At 38.7% G+C, this 17,551-nt stretch overlaps 1 protein-coding gene across 11 annotated transcripts in view; it reads right to left on the minus strand.

The window, feature by feature from the left end:
- PTPRM (protein tyrosine phosphatase, receptor type M) overlaps positions 1 to 17,551 on the minus strand; it is a 461,846-nt gene that overhangs the window by 12,087 nt on the left and 432,208 nt on the right. For all 11 annotated transcript variants that reach the window (XM_017819524.1, XM_017819523.1, XM_017819522.1 and 8 more), the window contains 6 exons: positions 9,249 to 9,365; positions 4,535 to 4,689; positions 4,084 to 4,219; positions 3,355 to 3,504; positions 2,691 to 2,864; positions 348 to 479 (listed from right to left, as the gene is read on the minus strand). In XM_017819524.1, coding sequence (XP_017675013.1) covers positions 348 to 479; positions 2,691 to 2,864; positions 3,355 to 3,504; positions 4,084 to 4,219; positions 4,535 to 4,689; positions 9,249 to 9,365 — 864 coding nt within the window. The remainder of the gene's footprint in view (positions 1 to 347; positions 480 to 2,690; positions 2,865 to 3,354; positions 3,505 to 4,083; positions 4,220 to 4,534; positions 4,690 to 9,248; positions 9,366 to 17,551) is intronic.

The raw sequence follows: 17,551 nt of genomic DNA on the forward strand, positions 1-17,551 counted from the left end.
TGTTGGCTTCTGTTTGTGATTTTTGGCTATCGTTAGTACGTTTCAGACTTGAGACAGAATTTCACAGCCATCATTTTTGGGTTTTAGCAGCTCTTCCCAAACCATGTTCTCTTAGAATAAATTACAGGCGCATGCACTTATGTGTGTGTGCATTAAGATTTTGGTGGAGAAGCTGCTGATGGTCTGATTTATTCCTCTTTCCCTAAGTGTATCCGCAAGCTACAGATCAATTTTTTAGCATGTAAGTATTTAATGTTGTTTTATAAAACTAATTACATCCTAAAGCTCTTCTGAAATGCTGAAGCACTAGCTCTACTCTTTTGAATGAAGCAGTTTTCTGGACTTACTTGTGCAGGATCTACATCATTCAGCATAACTATTGAAGTGCAGTGATAATCTAGGACCAGTCTCCAGAAATCTTTGACGGTATTTGGTAAAGGATGCTGTGTAACTATAAAAGCTGATGGTTGCTTGTAGCTCTGCAAAGAAGTAACGAGACAATGAGAAGAATGGTAAGAAGTAAAAATTCATTTAGCAGAATGTCAGTCATAGCCCCAAAACTTTGGGACTGAAAGCATTATTGCTATTTTCTATATAATTAATATATTGTTTTCAGCTCTTTCTTGAGATCTTATATGCTTCAAAGTTAATAAATCGCGTTTGGGCAGAATATAACTTCTGCAGATGTTATATTTCTAAAATGTATTTCATGCCACAGGCATAGAGTAAAATCATAGAGTTGCTTCCAATTCAACTCATACAAAATTTTAAGCAACGGGTTTGTTTTGAGCTGCTAATGGATAGATTAATCTTCGATGTTTGCATTTAGCTCTAAATTTGAATGATGCCTGTGAAAGGAAATATCTAGTTATTTTTCAGAAATATTATTGAAATTCTGGTCTATCTGACAGCACTGAGGATACCCAGGGGATAAATTTTAGTGCTCTTTGTTTCTTTTAGTACCAGAATATGTCATTGACTGAGCTGTTTGTTGGAACTTTTCCACTGTGCATCTCAAACTAGCATTTTCACTTACATCCTCCTGAGTAGAAGGCTAGCGTGGCCATACTGGAACCATGGCTGGGATGGGGTGCCACTGCCTTCATTAAGGGGGGGGGGAAGTCTCTACAGGCCTTGAACTGAAGCATTTGTACCACAACAGAGATCAGGTATCTGCAGACATGTGTTGTTATTCTTGGGGCTGTCCTGTGCAGGGCCAGATTTGGACTTTGACCTGCTGGATGCCAAGAAGATGGTGCCAGGCTCTTTTCAGTGGTGCTCAGCAACACAACAAGGAACAATGGCCATAAACAAAACCACAAGAAGTTCCAACCTGAACATGAGGAAGAATTTCATAACATTGAGGGTGGCAGAGCACTGGAACAGGCTGCCCAGGGAACCCGTGGAGTCTCTCTCTCTCTGTAGACATTCAAAACCCACCTGGAGGTGTTCCTGTGTAACCTGCTCTAGGTGACCTTGCCTTGGCAGGGGGGTTGGACTAGATGATCTCCAAAGGTCCCTTCCAACCCTAAAAATTATGTGATCCTATGATCCTTATGGGTCCCTTCCAACTCAGGATATTTTATGATTCTATGATCTCTCTTTCAGAGATGTTGTTTCAGCAGTGAAAGAGGGAAGAATCTTCAAAGCAACTATTAAGGGACGGCTCTTTCTGAGCATTACTTAATTCACAGAACAAATGGTGCTGAACTCTCCAGGAGAGAAGACAATGTAAGGGCATGGTTGCAAACTGCTGATTAAGAAAGCTCTGTTCTAATATGAAATGTCATTGACCTACTCTGAGAATCTACAGAAATCACTTAAACTTTTGTTCTCAGTTTCTCTGCATAGACAAACATAAAGATACTACTCCTACCCTTTCACAGGAGTGTTTTGAACTTAGGCTTATTTTAGGAAAAGGCTTTGAGAACTTGGAAGGAAAGAAATTCAAAAACTGCTATAAACTGTTATTACTCTAGCTTCACTTTTTAAAAAGGCCATTTACAATGTGTTAGTTCTTTGCTAACCTCTGTTTTCTTGTTGTTTATGTGTTTGACAACTGTAATGACTACAGCTCTAAATCATCAAAAATAGACTACAAATATCTACAGACTGTAAAAGCAGTTTAAGTGTCTTTTTACTGTTACTCTATTACCAGATTAGAATTACCATAGATGCGCTTGGAAAAAAAATCCACGCACACATGAAGAGGAACCATTCATTCAAACAGAAATAAATGGAAAGACTGAAGTAATGGCTTGTGTACTATCTTGTGCTGACAGACAATTACTTTTTTGTTAATTACTGTTTAAATTATAAACAAAGGGAACTGAAATATTGCTGGAAACCTTATTATTCTATTTAACTGTCTTAATCTCTTAATAGGTAACTGTTGTTTTCCTAGGCCAGATGGTTAAAAATTCAAGCACTAGGGAGAAATCCAGACAGATTTAATTTATCAAAACTCCCTAAATTGCTCTCTGCGCATGGCTTTGGAACCTTGGCTGTGACATAACATATGTGTGATCCTAAATGTACTTGGAGGTTTAAAGATTTTGTGCCATGCTTTTGGAAAACAAAACAAGCTAGAAGGATTTCAGTCTTCTTATGCTGACTCCATTTTCTGGCATTGCTCAGTTTGTAGGGCTGCTTATTCCCTTTTTATTATTAATGATATAGTAGAGACTTACATCCATCAGTGCAGCATTGATGTAGTTACTGCTCTCCCCATCTATCGTTATGAGGAAAGGCAGGCATCTGTCTGGAGGCAGAACATCCATACAACGATTCTTTTCATGATTTCGTGGTAAAAGCGCTATGCTGCAGTCTTCTACACGCAGTGTCGGAGTCACCATATTTAAAGTCTTTCAAAAAGAGTAAACAATACAACCGGAAAAAATTAACACAGCAGTGAAAGCAACCCAAAATATTTAAGAATAGATCAGCTCAGCATTCAGTTTCAGAGGGAATCAATATGCAGAGAAACGAAAACACATCACAGTCAGCAGGGTTTGGAAGAAAAAAAAATCCTGGAAGGAAACAGATCTGAAAAATAACCTCAAAGAGAGCTGCAGAGTAGCCTGCCTTCTAGAGAAAGGACAGTAGAAAGAATCGACATGTTTCCCTTGAGTAAAAAGAATATTTTACTACTACTACTATTTTACTACTACCCCATTGCATTCTTTCATGATTCAGCATCAGTCAAGAGCAATGACAGACATGTTATTTTTCCCTTTTTGCAGTCTTTCCCTCCCAGGTCTGGTCCACAATTCACATGGTTATGAATAAGCACTTAAGCAGAAGTCTTTAGTATAGATAAACTATGGCTTTTAGGCAATGTTATCCACTACTTACCCTGAATTCCTCTTTGATTTGGCTGGAGTTAGTTTGAGGATCCAGTTTATTCATTTCATAGTAAGCAGACCTAACTTGAGAAGCTGGAATAGATGTGTCCCCGCAAAGGCAGGCCTCCAGGATAGCATCATGGATGAATACATACTGTTCCTGGTAAAGTAATTAATATATATAGTTACTGACAGAGAGAGCTTAGGTTATGAGTATTTTTGTAAATAAAAAATAACAACTAATATGGTTTCTACTTCTCTCTTGAGTTTAACAGCACTGAAGCAAGACCAGAAGGAATAACCACAGCTAATAAAACGTTATCCCACTCATTTAGAAATTAGTATAGAAAGACTGACTTAAACTAACTACAAGTAGTTAGAGAAGTGCAGTAACACTCCATAATAAAATTCAGCATGTTTCTGGTATTCTCATTCCTCTACGCAGATCTGTAGGTGCTATCACATAACTGAGCCTCAACTAGATGTACTCCAGAATGAATCTTTCCCAGAGAGGAAACACTCGCTGTTTTCGTTTTTGTAAAAAAACCCACAGTGAACCTTCAATGCAGTGTAACTGTGCACTTGTTTGGGCAGGAATTCTTCAAGTTTGTGCGGGGATTATTTTCTGCATATGATTAAATAAACGACTTTCTGGAGGGTGCCAACTACAAAGCTCTATCTTTATGGGCTAGAAGAATATTTTTTTTGCAAAGCCGTATTCCAGTAGATTTAACAATACCTCGGTCTGCACCATGTTAACTCTCCGGGATCGAAGCTCTCTCACGCAATTGTATATGTCTACAACACCTTCTCTTTCTGCCATATCTAGCATGATGTCAATAACAATGAAGCATCCAGTTCTGCCAGCACCAGCACTGAAGTAAAAGAAAAGCACAGTTAATGTTTGGCAGTGTGTACTGGAAATGTGAGGTGTAATGGTTCATCTCACAGGTACTCGATCAGTTGGATGTTACTGAAATTGAGCTAGGAATTTGCAGTACTTCAGACTTGATTTTTTACTCTTGTTTATACATTGCATATTTCATATATACGTATTCTTGTTTATACTTATTGTGGGTAGAGCTCCAGTGGCTTCAGCAACCTGTGTGGGGATGACACAGTACAGGAGAAGCAAAAGTAGGTCCTGGGTTTAGCACAAAACACAACAGAGAGATTTCTATGTTACCTACCTGCAGTGAACAACCAGAGGGCCAGCATTTGGTGGGCTCTTGGATTTGACCTGCCGTACAAACCCCAGCAGGCCTGTGGCATGGTAGGGTACACCGTGGTCTGGCCAGCCAGTGAAGTGAAACTGGCGTATTTCTCGAATCTCATGGGCGCCTCTCTGTTGAAAAGGCAAGGGTCGAAAACTTCAAAAGCCTGAGCCTCGCTGAAAAGCATCCACCCCCTACCAACACAAGCTGTACAGACTGTTGGAGAGCTTTCTCGTAGCAGGAGAGCAAGTTCAAAGTTTAGGTATCAACTGGTTTTAAAGCCTTACAACAAAATTAAGTAAGCACTAGATTGGCTAGAAACCTTTAGCAACAAGATAGATGCTCATCTCTATATTTAAGCACTAGGTTGCTTTGCAAACTGTGGCCCTAAGATGCATGGCATGATCACAGAATAGGTCAGCAGCAAGGTTGAACATAGAGTACAGATGACTTTTTTCCCCACTGCTCTCCACAGGAGTTTTGCTGCTGACTTCGGGGAACTACAGCTTCAGCATGATTTTCCTTATCATTTGTCTCCTTCATTGGTCTGAAAGAAACAGCTGAATAGTAAGAAACCTTTTTGCAACTCCAATCATAGGGGCTGCCTTTGTAGCCCTGCACATGCTAAACCTTCAGATGATTTGCCACAGTCCACAAGGATATGGATACAGTGAGACAGGTATGAATGAGAAGCTGATTGTGTAAGTAATTTCCCATGTGACTTTCGGGAGCAGTCTGGATATTAGAAGTGTGTATGCTAAGTTTTATTTTCTTAGTGCTTGTATTTTCCCTTCCCCCTCTAAAAATGTAGCCGCCAATATTTTATTCTTGGGAGAAATCCACAGTCTGGAGGCCATCATACATACTTCATCAGCAAACAGCAAAATTATGGCATATCATGTTTAGGCTGGACTAAATGCCTACAATATTAATAGTTTACAGTTTACAGTTTTTCTTCTTAAAGACATATTTCCTGTCTTGAGCTGGTTTACATATAAAAGGTCTTACTCTCTTTGCATAATAAGTAACATAAGCTTCCTAATTTATTACTAGTATGCATAGTCTGGGATTTTCGATGGTTGAAAAATTTTGGCCATGCCAGGGCTACGTGACTGGGGATAGTTTGGTGTATCTTGGAGTCTTTGATAGTCTGACAGCTCAGGCTGGGGGTATGTGGAAACAGGGCATTTGCTCAGAGGAATATCTCATCTCCCTTGGAAACTGTGACACAAAAAGGCAGGCAAGGGAGAGGATTGAGTGCACATGCAACAGTGGTGTAGACTGAGGAGATCACATCCTTGCAACAGAAATGACCTTATCTCCTAAAAATCAATTTTAAAGCATATTGAAACCCAGGAATAGACAAAACAATTTGCATTTTAAGACAGTCTAGCAAACACATTCGAATGCAATTTGGTCTCTGTACTCTGAGGATTGCAGAGTGTGTTAGTTAACACATCTCTTTGCTACTGTAAACAAGGCCTTTAACTTAAATAGCTGTGTGTAGGTAGGGTATCCATGTCTCCAACACTTTTATATTGCTTATAACAACTGCTCACCATCCCTTAAGAAACAAAGATCCCATACAAAATAGCAATGCCATGACTATATAAGCTGAGGACCGAAGTGAGTGCTCCATGCAAATACTTCATGCTGTATGCAGCCCAAATTTTCAAACAATTTACAAAAAGCAAACTGCCCCTCCAAAACAATGTGCCCAGCTGTTGCACAGATTAGGTTATGTCCTGTGTATCTTGTGCATTAGTTTTGAAAAGGCTGTCTGTCATGCTGACTGCCTTTTTGTCTATTGTTGATAACAGCTACTTAGAGAGGGTTTTGCATATAGGGTACTTATTTATAACGAGTTTTCTTATTATACCTCCGAAAGAATGATTTTCATGTCTGTAGTTTCCTGCTGGTTTCTAAACCCAAAATAGCACCACAACTGTATGAATCATAAAGCATATGCTTAGCTTGGAAAGACTGTATTTTTTACTTTTTCTTTCCACTGAAATGGATGGTGTACATTGCTAACAAACCCTAGGATGTTAAAAAATGCTACAAATGCTTATGCTGCTGCTCTGTGTTACTATATGACTAATTCATCTGAGTTAACTATTGTGCTGCTAAGGAACTGCTCCAAAGGAACTGCTCATTCACACAATGCAAAGTGTATCTAGGAAGTGGTCTTCAGAATCAGGCTGCACTTTTGGGTTTAATTTTCTTAGCATTATCCCCCTACTACTCAATATCCATTTAAAAAAAAATTAAAATAAGTGATCAATTTATCTTCAAACAAATCAACTTCTAAAGTGTACTTCAGGAGCATGTGAGATGTTCGTCAAAAAACAAAAAAGATGGTCAGAAGGGACCTTTGGAGGTCTGCAGTCCAACTTCCAACTCAGGGTCTATGGGCAACACTAAATCTGCCTAGTTGAGCCCTGATGACCTCCAAGAATGGAGATTCCACATTTTTTTGGGGTAACCTACTCCAGCACTGCACTGCCCTCCTCCTGAAGGAGTGTTTACAGTGCAAGCTTTCCATACTGCAACTTCTTGGCCATTGACTCTTTCTTTGTCACCTACTACCACTGAGACAAAAGTGGAGAATTTGGTGCCTCTACTTTTCTAAACATATTTGATTGAGGTCGTTGCAGGCTGAAATTAGATCTTCCTTACTCCTCCTCCTCATCTCTACCACACCAAGCAAGGCTAGTTCCCTTAACCCTCTTCTTTGCAGTTCATACGTGCTAAATCCATAATTATTCTGGATTTCAGATGATGTCGCCGGATGTCAGCCTGTACTGACACTGGGGTTTAGGCCGTCTAAGGCACAGAACTTTGCGTTTTTTTCTTGTTGAATTACAAAAGTTCCTGTTAGTCAAATCTTCAAGTCTGTTGGAATTGAGGCTCCAATGATAAGTGTTCCAACACCATCTTTCACTTGGTATTATCTGCATGTTTGCTTAGGGTGCTTTCTGTCTCATCATGCAGCTTGACTTCGAGAACTTGAAAAGCATCAGTCCCAGTACATCAAAAATATAAACTCGAGAATTCTGGTGGAAGAGATGTATGGATTTGACCTTCCAGTACCACTGGAAGAGTTAAAAAATATGGAAAATAGGGTAAAAACAAATGTACTTTACTCAAACTACACTGACACTGCTTTTAGAGGCTTACTGAAAAACTACCAACTATTAAAAAGCAGTGTCTAAATAAAATCTCTTCAAATGGAGATTTTTAAAAAGAAATAAAATGTTTAGTGCCTTTTATCTCTATCTGTTCTAATGCACTTATTCAAGACAGTTTGGTTATGTTCAACTGTAAAATCCTCTAGGTCTTTTTTTCAGTCCCAGCTAAGAAGTGAAAAGCTAACATCAAAGCATAAGCTTAAAATTTGCAGAATAGAAATCAACCAGTGCTTCAGCTACTTCAAAGTGTAGCCACCGTTTCTCATCTGTTTATTAAAAATACCTAAATGGAAGGAAACAACAGGCTTGAATGAATTCAATGTACAATATGTATAGTGGTAAACATGATACAATATTTCAGTTCATTCAAACCACATAATTCTATTATCATTAGCCTCAGGTTCCTGTTTTGATGCATATTTAAGTATTAGACTGAAGAATAAAACAGGAAAAAAACCTAATTCCTTTGTTACTCTGAATGTAGGTACAGAGACCCTGTTGGGTCATCTTTTTGGCAGTTTCATCTACCTGGGTGCAGAATACTTTGATGCTAAAGATTCTGTTCTTCAAAACCGTAATTGAATACTATTTCATCATTACAGAGAACCAGCATTTCACAAGAACTGCAACTAAATCAAAAGGAGCTTTCTAAACTAATTAGTGGAAAATCTACTCATGGTGATACTGAGGGAACATAACATCGTTGTGCCATTAGTCTTCCAGAGAGGCTGTTTCCTTGGTGTTCTGCAACTCAGATGAGTCCTGATGTGTACAATTAAAACATTTCTGTTCTTTACTGAAGTCTGAATGAAACTACTGAATTGACACAAAATGCATGACACCATTGACTGACCCAGCTCACTTCAGTAAGTACCTTCTTTGTTAATTGTATGTTTTCCATATATTGTAAGCTGTTTGGGAGAGCTACAAGTTCTAGTAAGCATCAAACAAATTCATGGTATTATTCTAATAAACAATAATGCAACACACTGATTGGAATTCTCCATATAAAGACAGAGTCCACATGAAAAGGTAAATTGCCTTCAGAAGAAAAGTAGTTTGTTACAAATATATCTCTGCAGAGCAGGAACACACACTGGCCCAACAGATAACAGTATTCTCCACCACTTCTGAATAATGTTGCATGCAGCGTCTGGTACAGACAGAAAATGATTGCAGGGAACATAAGATGGGAAAGAAGCACGAATGTGTTTTTCAACTGATTGTTGGGAGGGAGGCTTTGATTTCTCCTAGGCAAGGAATTAACCTGGAACACTTTTTCTAACTCAGGCAGGGGCCAAAAGTGATGAAAAGCACATAGAAGTTGCTGCATTTAAAGAAAAACACAGTTTACCGTAAGAGGGCGGTAGTCGTTTACCCAAAAATAGCTACAAACCCGGCATGTCAGTCAAAAGATTTAACTTTCCCTCGTCGAATCTCTATATAAGTTACTTCAGCAGACATCATTGTATTTAAGAAAACTGAATTTGGAAACTTACCTTTTCTACAGCAAATGTTCGAATCACATATTCAGCCAGGAGCTCTGTTTCTATTAGGGTAACTTTAATGTCTTTATATATCTCTGTGTCATCTGGCCAGTATTTGCAGCATTTGACCTTTAAAAAATACAAAATAAATTAAGGTTCATTTATTTTAGAAGGTTCACACTGAATCCATTCTGTATTCTGTGCAATGATTTCTGATTTAAAATGCAATCATGCACAGAACAGTCACATTTTCTGCACATGGAAATGATTAATGTTTAAGGAACATTGCCTCTTCTTTTTTTTAAGACAGTTTTCAGAGTTGCAGGTAAGCTTTGTGTTGTGGTTAGTGAAGTAAGGCAAATTTGTATGAAGCACAAGGGATATTTATACCCTGCACAACTCAGTTACAGTAACAGTTCATTTCCTGTGCTTTCCAAAGCAAAGTGTGCCCAGAGGAACAACTACCACCAGAAGGTTTTTTTCCTCAACCTCTAGGTGGTGATTTGTCTCAAAAATATCTTACTCCCTTCTAAAATGAAAGTGTTTTGCAGACAGGAAGGACACCTCATTGCAGTTTACAATTTCATCATGAGGAGAAGAGGAGGGGCAGGCACTGATCTCTTCTCTGTGGTGACCAGTGACAGGACATGAGGGAATGGTCTGAAGTTGTGTCAGGGGACATTTAGGTTGGATATGAAGAACCTTTAGCAAAAGGTTCTTCACCCAGAGGGCAGTTGGGCACTGCAATAGGCTCCCCAGGGAACTGGTCACAGCACCAAGCCTGACAGAGTTCAAGAAGCGTTTGGACATTGATCTCAGGCACATGGTGTGACTCTTGGGGCTGTCCTGTGCAGGGCCAGGAGTTGGAATTTCATGATCCTTGTGTGTTCCTTCCAACTCAGGATATTTTACGATTCTCTACTGTTAGAAAAGTACCTGTTTTCTCAGATTAACTTTCCAGAGGAACTGATGAGAGGTCAAATAGCAAAACTCAATGACTGAAGTCAGGAGGTGAGTTTTATGTCCAGGCTTTAACATTAATTTACTAGACGACCCCAACCACTATGGTTAGGATTCATCACTCTTAGCTTAACCTAAAATGAGTAGGACCAATGCCTTCTAGAGGTGCATTTATTTTTGTTAACTATGAAAAAAGGCTAGATGATTGCCTTCACCTAGCTGTTTGGCTTTTTAATGGCTGAGGTTAGGTGAGATGAACTCCTCTTTCTCCCATACTGCTATCGCTAGGCTTTTGGGGCTTTGTGTTCTTGGCAAATTCATCTTGGGAGATGGAAAGGAGGTGTATTTTTTGAACTGTATTTCAGATTTTCTAGGCCCTAGTGTGGTCTAGATGGGATGGACTTCACAGTACTTACCGTGTATGTATACAACATGCACTGTTCTGCTATTTTTTTAAAGTGGGTCGTTGTGGGGACTGTATGTGACCATGTAGATAGCTGACAGACTTAAGAATTTTATCCTCCTTCCCATTTGTGTGGACAAAGTGGTGGGCAGGGAAGCTGACACATTACTTATATGTCTCTCTCTTACTCTGCTTTATTATGTTAGTAGCTATGCTATCACCACTGCATCTGGGCATCATCCAGTAGTGCGGTACGTGCTAGGAGTGGCATCTGTTACACATCTGCTGCATGGAATGGTTTCTGTCTTTCTCCTACCAAAGGGAAAATTTAAAATGGATCTTTTAATACATGAAAATGTGGCTTACTTAAATATGCACCTAAACGAGTTGTGTAAAAACCCCAAACACTTCAAATATTCAATAGAAAACTGATAGAAAAAAAATTAAAAAATTAAACTTCACAACAGATATGAGTATTTCTAAAATCCATTTTCATGCCAAAATATTTGGATTACTATCATGTCTAGTCTTGAGCAAAAGATGGATGCATGTATAAGCATACGGTGAAAACTGTAAGGCATGATTTAAATGATTTATTTATACAACGTCCAGGTTCAGTATATAAAGGATTATATACTTGTCCTGTCAGGCAGAAGAAAATACTTTTCTCAGAATTTATTTCAAGGATGTAGGTTATAATCATGTGCAACCTCTCTTTACTGTATGAACAGAAGAGAGTTCTTGCCACATTATAGTAGTGACATTGGCTGATAAAATAAAAAGTTTGTTCAGGCAGGGTCAGTAGTTATGACCCTTTTTCTGACTCATTAGCAGGATAAAATTTAAATCTGAATAGAACTGAGTTGAAGGGCTGGAAAAACACAGCCCCACATCAGGATCCTCTTCAGAGAAAAAGAGTAGCCTGGTCAGAAGCCCTGGCTCTCAGCCACAAAATTAAACAAGCATCTTAACAGCTTATTCCTGCTTACACAGCTGATGGAAAGCTCCTAGAGCAAAGCTGAAGTTCAGGTAGCTTTATAAGCAGGTTTTTATTTATTTTTCTGTGCTTGTCTTCAGACCCAGTAACTGCATTAGTATTAGCTAAGAAAAATTCTTGATAGTCTTCACATTTCATCTCGTATTAAGGGTGGTTTCTGGACAAGTAGCAAACACCAGTCTATAAAGTTCCCTTCCATAGCAAGAGGCTTGGAGCTGGGATACTGGACAGTCCTTACAGTGCTCAGCACTCCTGTACCAGGGGCAAGGGTAGCAAGAGTGCTCCCCCCTCCACACTCAACAGCCAGCAAGCTGACAGGGTGTCAGTGGGGATGAGAAGGTTTCCACTAGCGAAGGGCCAAGCTGAGGGCCATTCCCAGGATACCTAAATGACAGGATGTCTGACAAACCTGTATTTATCTTTAAAGCCTATCTATCCGCTGTAAGCAACAAATGACCATTTCAGAAGCATTAAACATTGCTGCAAGCAGTTTAGTAGTTGCTGCTGCTATCTATTGTTGCATCTACTTGATATTTATTCAGATCTTATCTTGTTTGAATGTATTTCCAAAAATCCTCTGGTAGAAGTTAAGTGAAAAACATTGAAAGCTCATTGTTTTGTCTGTATTGTTAAAATAATCCAGAAAATTCACACTGTTCAAATCCCTCAGGCCAGCAAACTGACCCTTCTATAGTCATTGCCATGAACTCTTTGAAACAGGGTTTTCCTGTGTATGGCTAAGATGATTTTTGTCTCTTCATGAAGAATAAGGCATTTTACACTGCCTCTGGGCTGGAGCAACACACTGACAACCCCTTCTCTGGAGTCGATTCCCTTTTCCTGCCTGTTCACATATCCGTTCCATAGGTGGAACCTGAACTACACAAAGACAGCCAGCACACGTAGGAAGGGAGCAGCTGCAGTGGTGACCCTGCACAGCACTACGGATCAGCACGTCTCTTTGTTGCTACCTTTAGCTTTGTTTTTTTTCTGACGGGCACCTGCTATCCTCAAAACAGCTCTAGTTTAGGAAAATAAACAATCAGGGGGAAAAAAAAGCAACCCTGTCTGATCTAAATTGCTCAACCTTGAAGGAAAACATGCCCGTTTCTAACTTGCTAAATTTAGACAGTCTGGATTATGACTAAAAACTAGGGACATTCAGAAAGACCAATTTAGAAGAGCACAGTCCCCATCTTATTATGCCTCAACTGTTGGATTTGCTTCCACTCTTTTTTTGAACCTTATTTAAGATGATACAGTGGAATAATTAGGGAAGCATTGGGGGATGTTGCACAGAAGTTACAGCCTTTTGTGCCTCATGCAACTTGGGCCCACCAGGGATTTCTTACTCAGCTGCACAGGGGATTTTGAGCACAGAGCAGACTGGAGCTGAGCAGAAGGATCCATGACAACACAATTTCCTGAAAACTCTCCCAAGTGGAATAGGGGCTGTAAAAGCCATGGGAACGGTGCCAGAGCTGCAGTCAGAGCCACAGACCAACTGATGATTCACTCACTGGAAGGGAAAAAAACCACCCAAACTCAACTTTATTTTAATTCAGGCGTTTTTCCTACTTTTGGCTCTTGTTCTGCAATGCTCTGCACGTGTTGAGCTCGGGACCTGGGAACTCCATGGACACCCAGTGAGCCAGAAGTTAAGTAAATGCTTAAAGATCCATCTCCCATTGTCTCCAGGACCACTCAAATAAATGCAAAGATGTCTTAAAGACAGAAGTAGATTAAATAGTGCAAATCAAAATCACATTTATAAATGCTTTTTGGATCAGGGCCTTTATTTGCACAAGGAAAGACAATTGCAACAAAATAGAATATGGTTTTACTCATTAAATATGAGAAACACTGCTGGTAACATATGCTCATTTTTTCTTTTTAGCATAGCTTTAGCTATCGTAACTTGATGAATCTCTTTTCCATTTTATAAACATTTGGTACATGTTTTACAAAAAAAAGCCTACTAACAGAAGGTTTAGCTAAATAATTGATACATGATTCCAGAACTGAATATTAAATGCATTACTTTTTTTTCTCCACACAGTTGCTACCATAACAGTAAATATCATCCTCAAAGCAGAAAACATAATTTTGAATTCTCATCTGAGCAGAATTATAATTGAGAGTTTGTTCAGATACGCCCCACATTTATATACTAACCACATGCCAAAAAATACAGATGTTCATCACAAGATGAGATAAAGGGGTGACTGCCAGAGACACAATGAAAATGCTCTGGTTTAATCTATTCATCCCAAGGTACACTGTCCAATTGTTTCAAACATGTTTATTTTACTAATAATTTTAGAAATTTGGAGAAGAGGATTATCTACATCCACCCTCTCGTTCCATTAAACTAAAACAGTTTAATATGAGAAACTTAGAATTTAAAATGAAGGTGGAAAGTTGTTGTTGGTAGTTCTAAATACAACAAACAATGTAGGCAGTGGATGGCTAACAAACCCAAATTGTGACTTCTGAAGCTGTATATTTAGCAATTTGGCAATGTGACACATCTAGCTAAAGGCAGTATGAAAGCCAGGACAGTAATTCATTTACTTAGAGGTCTGGAATAGAGTAGTATAACAGACTTAATATGTGAGCGGGTTGTGAAATATACCTCGTAGTCTGTACAGAACACTTTAAATAACACTGATTATTCAAAGTTTCCAATTTCCTTTGATTCTGAAATACTCTTTCCAAGAAGGTGATTTAACTGACTATGCCCTGCATGGATTGTCATTAGTGAAGAGCAGTATTATATATTCTAATTTAAAATTAATCCTGAACTAAGTAATGATGATATTGCAGACATAAATTTTGAAACCCCTTGGATATAAAATGAAATAGCCAACCAAGCTCACTGGTGAAAATTTTTAACAGATCTTACAGATGTACCTAGGATAACATCATATACTTTTATTTGGCTGACTTAAAATAAAAGGAAATCCAGTAATTGAAAGTATTTTTATCTAAATACTTTTCAAACAAAAAATGTATTATGATTTAAGAATCTTTTTATATGTTATAAAACAACCTTTGACAGAAGATAAACCCCAGTCTTTCTTTTTTTCATTTTCTTTTGTTTGCTTTCGAGCAAGTCAGTTAATTGTTTTATACCTCTTTTTACAGGTTTCTTAAAGGTAGGGAAGAGTATTAAGAATTACAACTTTTGAGATACTGTTTGGTGCCATCAGATGAACGGGTCTCTATAGAGTCAGCCAGAAGTCTTTATGTTGTTCATAGCTTCCAGAGGAGGGGAGGTGTCTCCATGAATTTTACTAGCTCAGTCTGACTTCTTCCAGGGATGGCTCAGAGCTGACATAATTCTCCACCTTCTGCTGCTCTATGTTGCCTCAGCAGTGCAACCCTCAGCCACCTACTGAATGTACTCTCATATCAACTTCAACCCAGAATAGCTGGCTTTCTGGACACGTCCAGTAGTAGCCATACATTAATGCTTTTCACCTGAGAAAATGAGTGTGATCCCTTTCTTCTTAAGAATCAGGGATACTGTTAGCATGCCATCAACCTGGTCACTTGGGTTAGATGAAATTAAACTGACAAGCCAAACTCATGGTGTGGTCTTTGGCCATAAAGAAGAATTATTCTAGAAGAGTTGCTTTAGGGTAACGGTAGACCAAGGTAAAGCTGTTCTAGTGTTCCTGTCTCCTTTGTTAATACCAACAGAAAAATACGAATGGTTTCCACTTCATTGCTTATGTTTAGGCAATTTTGTGCACCTTAGTACAGCCCTGGAGGAAAAAAGGTTGAGCACAGAACACATGAGAAGGGTGGTCCCACGCCAAGATGAATGATGGTTACAGGATTAGCTGAAGCTCCTCACAGCCTATCTTAATTCCTGATACAACTGTGAAATCATGAGTATATTACTCAGATCCTGTGCTCCAAAGACCTGATGTGCCTGCATTGAGCAGAACAGCCTGTGCTCTGAGCCATGCTTCCATTCCAAGAACAAAATCATGCCATTAGCTGAGTACAGAGCACCACCTAGTTAGTGGATTGTATTCTGGCTCTAAAACCTGATCAGCTGATGTTAGGTTAGAAAGCTCTCCATGTTACTTTACTGTATAAAGTAAAACTGTTGTCAGTGCCTCCAGGATACTTCTTCCCTTACAGAGAGACAATTTCTCTAGACTGCTAAGGTGAGGAAACTTGCAGTTATGAAGCCATTTTGCTAGCCCTGACATCTCAAAGAACCTGAGGCCCCACCTCTTTGCAAAATGCACTTAAAGTTACATCCTACACCTTGGCAGCACTTCAGCTAGGCCAACAAAGGGGTCACTGCATTTCTGTACCCTTAAACCTCTTTTGTTTATTTCTCAAAGTGAATTATCTCAATTGGATTAGTAAGCATTAAGATATTAATCTCTGTTGATTAACATTCTTTGAAACATAGCTTTTACTGGAGACGAGAATGCATCAAAACACTGAGAGCTGAAACTATGTCTGCTTTGAGCGACATGGACAGTGAGTGCTGAATGCTTGTAGCTTGATGCTCTGTCTGATGATGCTAACATTGCTAATCTGGGGACATCTTTATTATATGATTGCAAAGAGTCCTTCCTTCTCTTTCCTGAAGAACAATGTCCAACTTTTCCCTAAGGTCTCCTCCCTTACTATATATAATGCAGTAATGTAAACTTGTTATTTCTGGTTAGAAGTCTAGAAAGCTGAAATCTGTTTTGATGACTAGAAGGATTCACTGACTTGAAAGTTTGATTTTTTTTTCTATTTTTCTCATTGATACTCTGTAAAAGTATAAACAGTAGTTTATCTGATAAGAGATACTGGAATTAGAGTGAAACTGAAAGTATAACAACAGAATATAAAACCATGTGCTTATGTACCATAAGAACAAGTCCCTTTTTTGGGGGGTAAACATTTTTAAGAAAAAGTTTTCTACAGATGGGAAAGAAAACTATTTATAGATTTAAGATGCTGAGAGTAGAGTTACCTAGAGGTAGGTAAGGGATTCATATAGCAACCTTTTCCTCTCTTATTTACAAAATGTGGTTTCTTTCTTTCAGTAGAAAAGTTAAAATGAAATCTTAGTCACCAGTATGCACAAAAACTCTCTGGCACATCTCCTAAGGAGCACTAACACCAGTATCCGGAATTAATTCCAATGTAGGTAATTTGGCTTATTACATTTAGAGGCAGTTTCAATTAGACAGAGTGTTCCTCCATTTATACTAAATACAAATGTGCTGTTTGTGAGACGTGCTGAAGAGCCACTGTGTTTCACCTCTGCAAGATCACTGTATTGGGTGATCTGAATCTTAAATACAATTTAAGTTTATCTTTGTTTATTAGAAAGTTCTTCTGCATGGAAGTTTCTCAAAACTTGTAAAATGCATAAGTGCAAGCTTCATAATAGATTTGTGTTAAAAGATTCTGTTTTCATTCTAAATGTAGGTAGCAAATCCATTGGAAATTTCACATAGATTTTACATTGTTAGAATTTCCAATGAAGTTTTTGGTTTGCTCCTGCAACCTGTTTTAAGTAAGAAGTCTTTGGACAGGGCTTTATTTAGCAGTTTTTCTTGGATATCTAATGTCTGCCTAAAACAGAAATGGACCATCAGGTAGATCTAAAGATCTAGTTCATCATAAAGATTTCTGTATTTTTTTGTTGAGGAAACATATTTTTATCTGTTTTAGAAATGTCTCTTGAATGCTGACCAAGGCTGCACATCCTGAGCACTCAAGACATGAACATAAGACTGCTCAGGGCTGGGCCCACTGATAGGCTTTCCTGAGAAGAATAACTCTCTTCTGACAGCATTTATCTGACAACAGGGAATGCTTTTTAGCCAGCCAGCATCAAGAAGATACTCCCTCTCTGTCACAAGACCACTGTATGGATCTCCTCACTGTCATGTGGAACCCCATACTCTTTTACGCATGAAAAGTCAG

This window comes from Lepidothrix coronata, unplaced genomic scaffold, assembly GCF_001604755.1.
Source record: "Lepidothrix coronata isolate B3197 unplaced genomic scaffold, Lepidothrix_coronata-1.0 Scaffold75, whole genome shotgun sequence".
NCBI classification, from domain to species: Eukaryota; Metazoa; Chordata; class Aves; order Passeriformes; family Pipridae; genus Lepidothrix; species Lepidothrix coronata.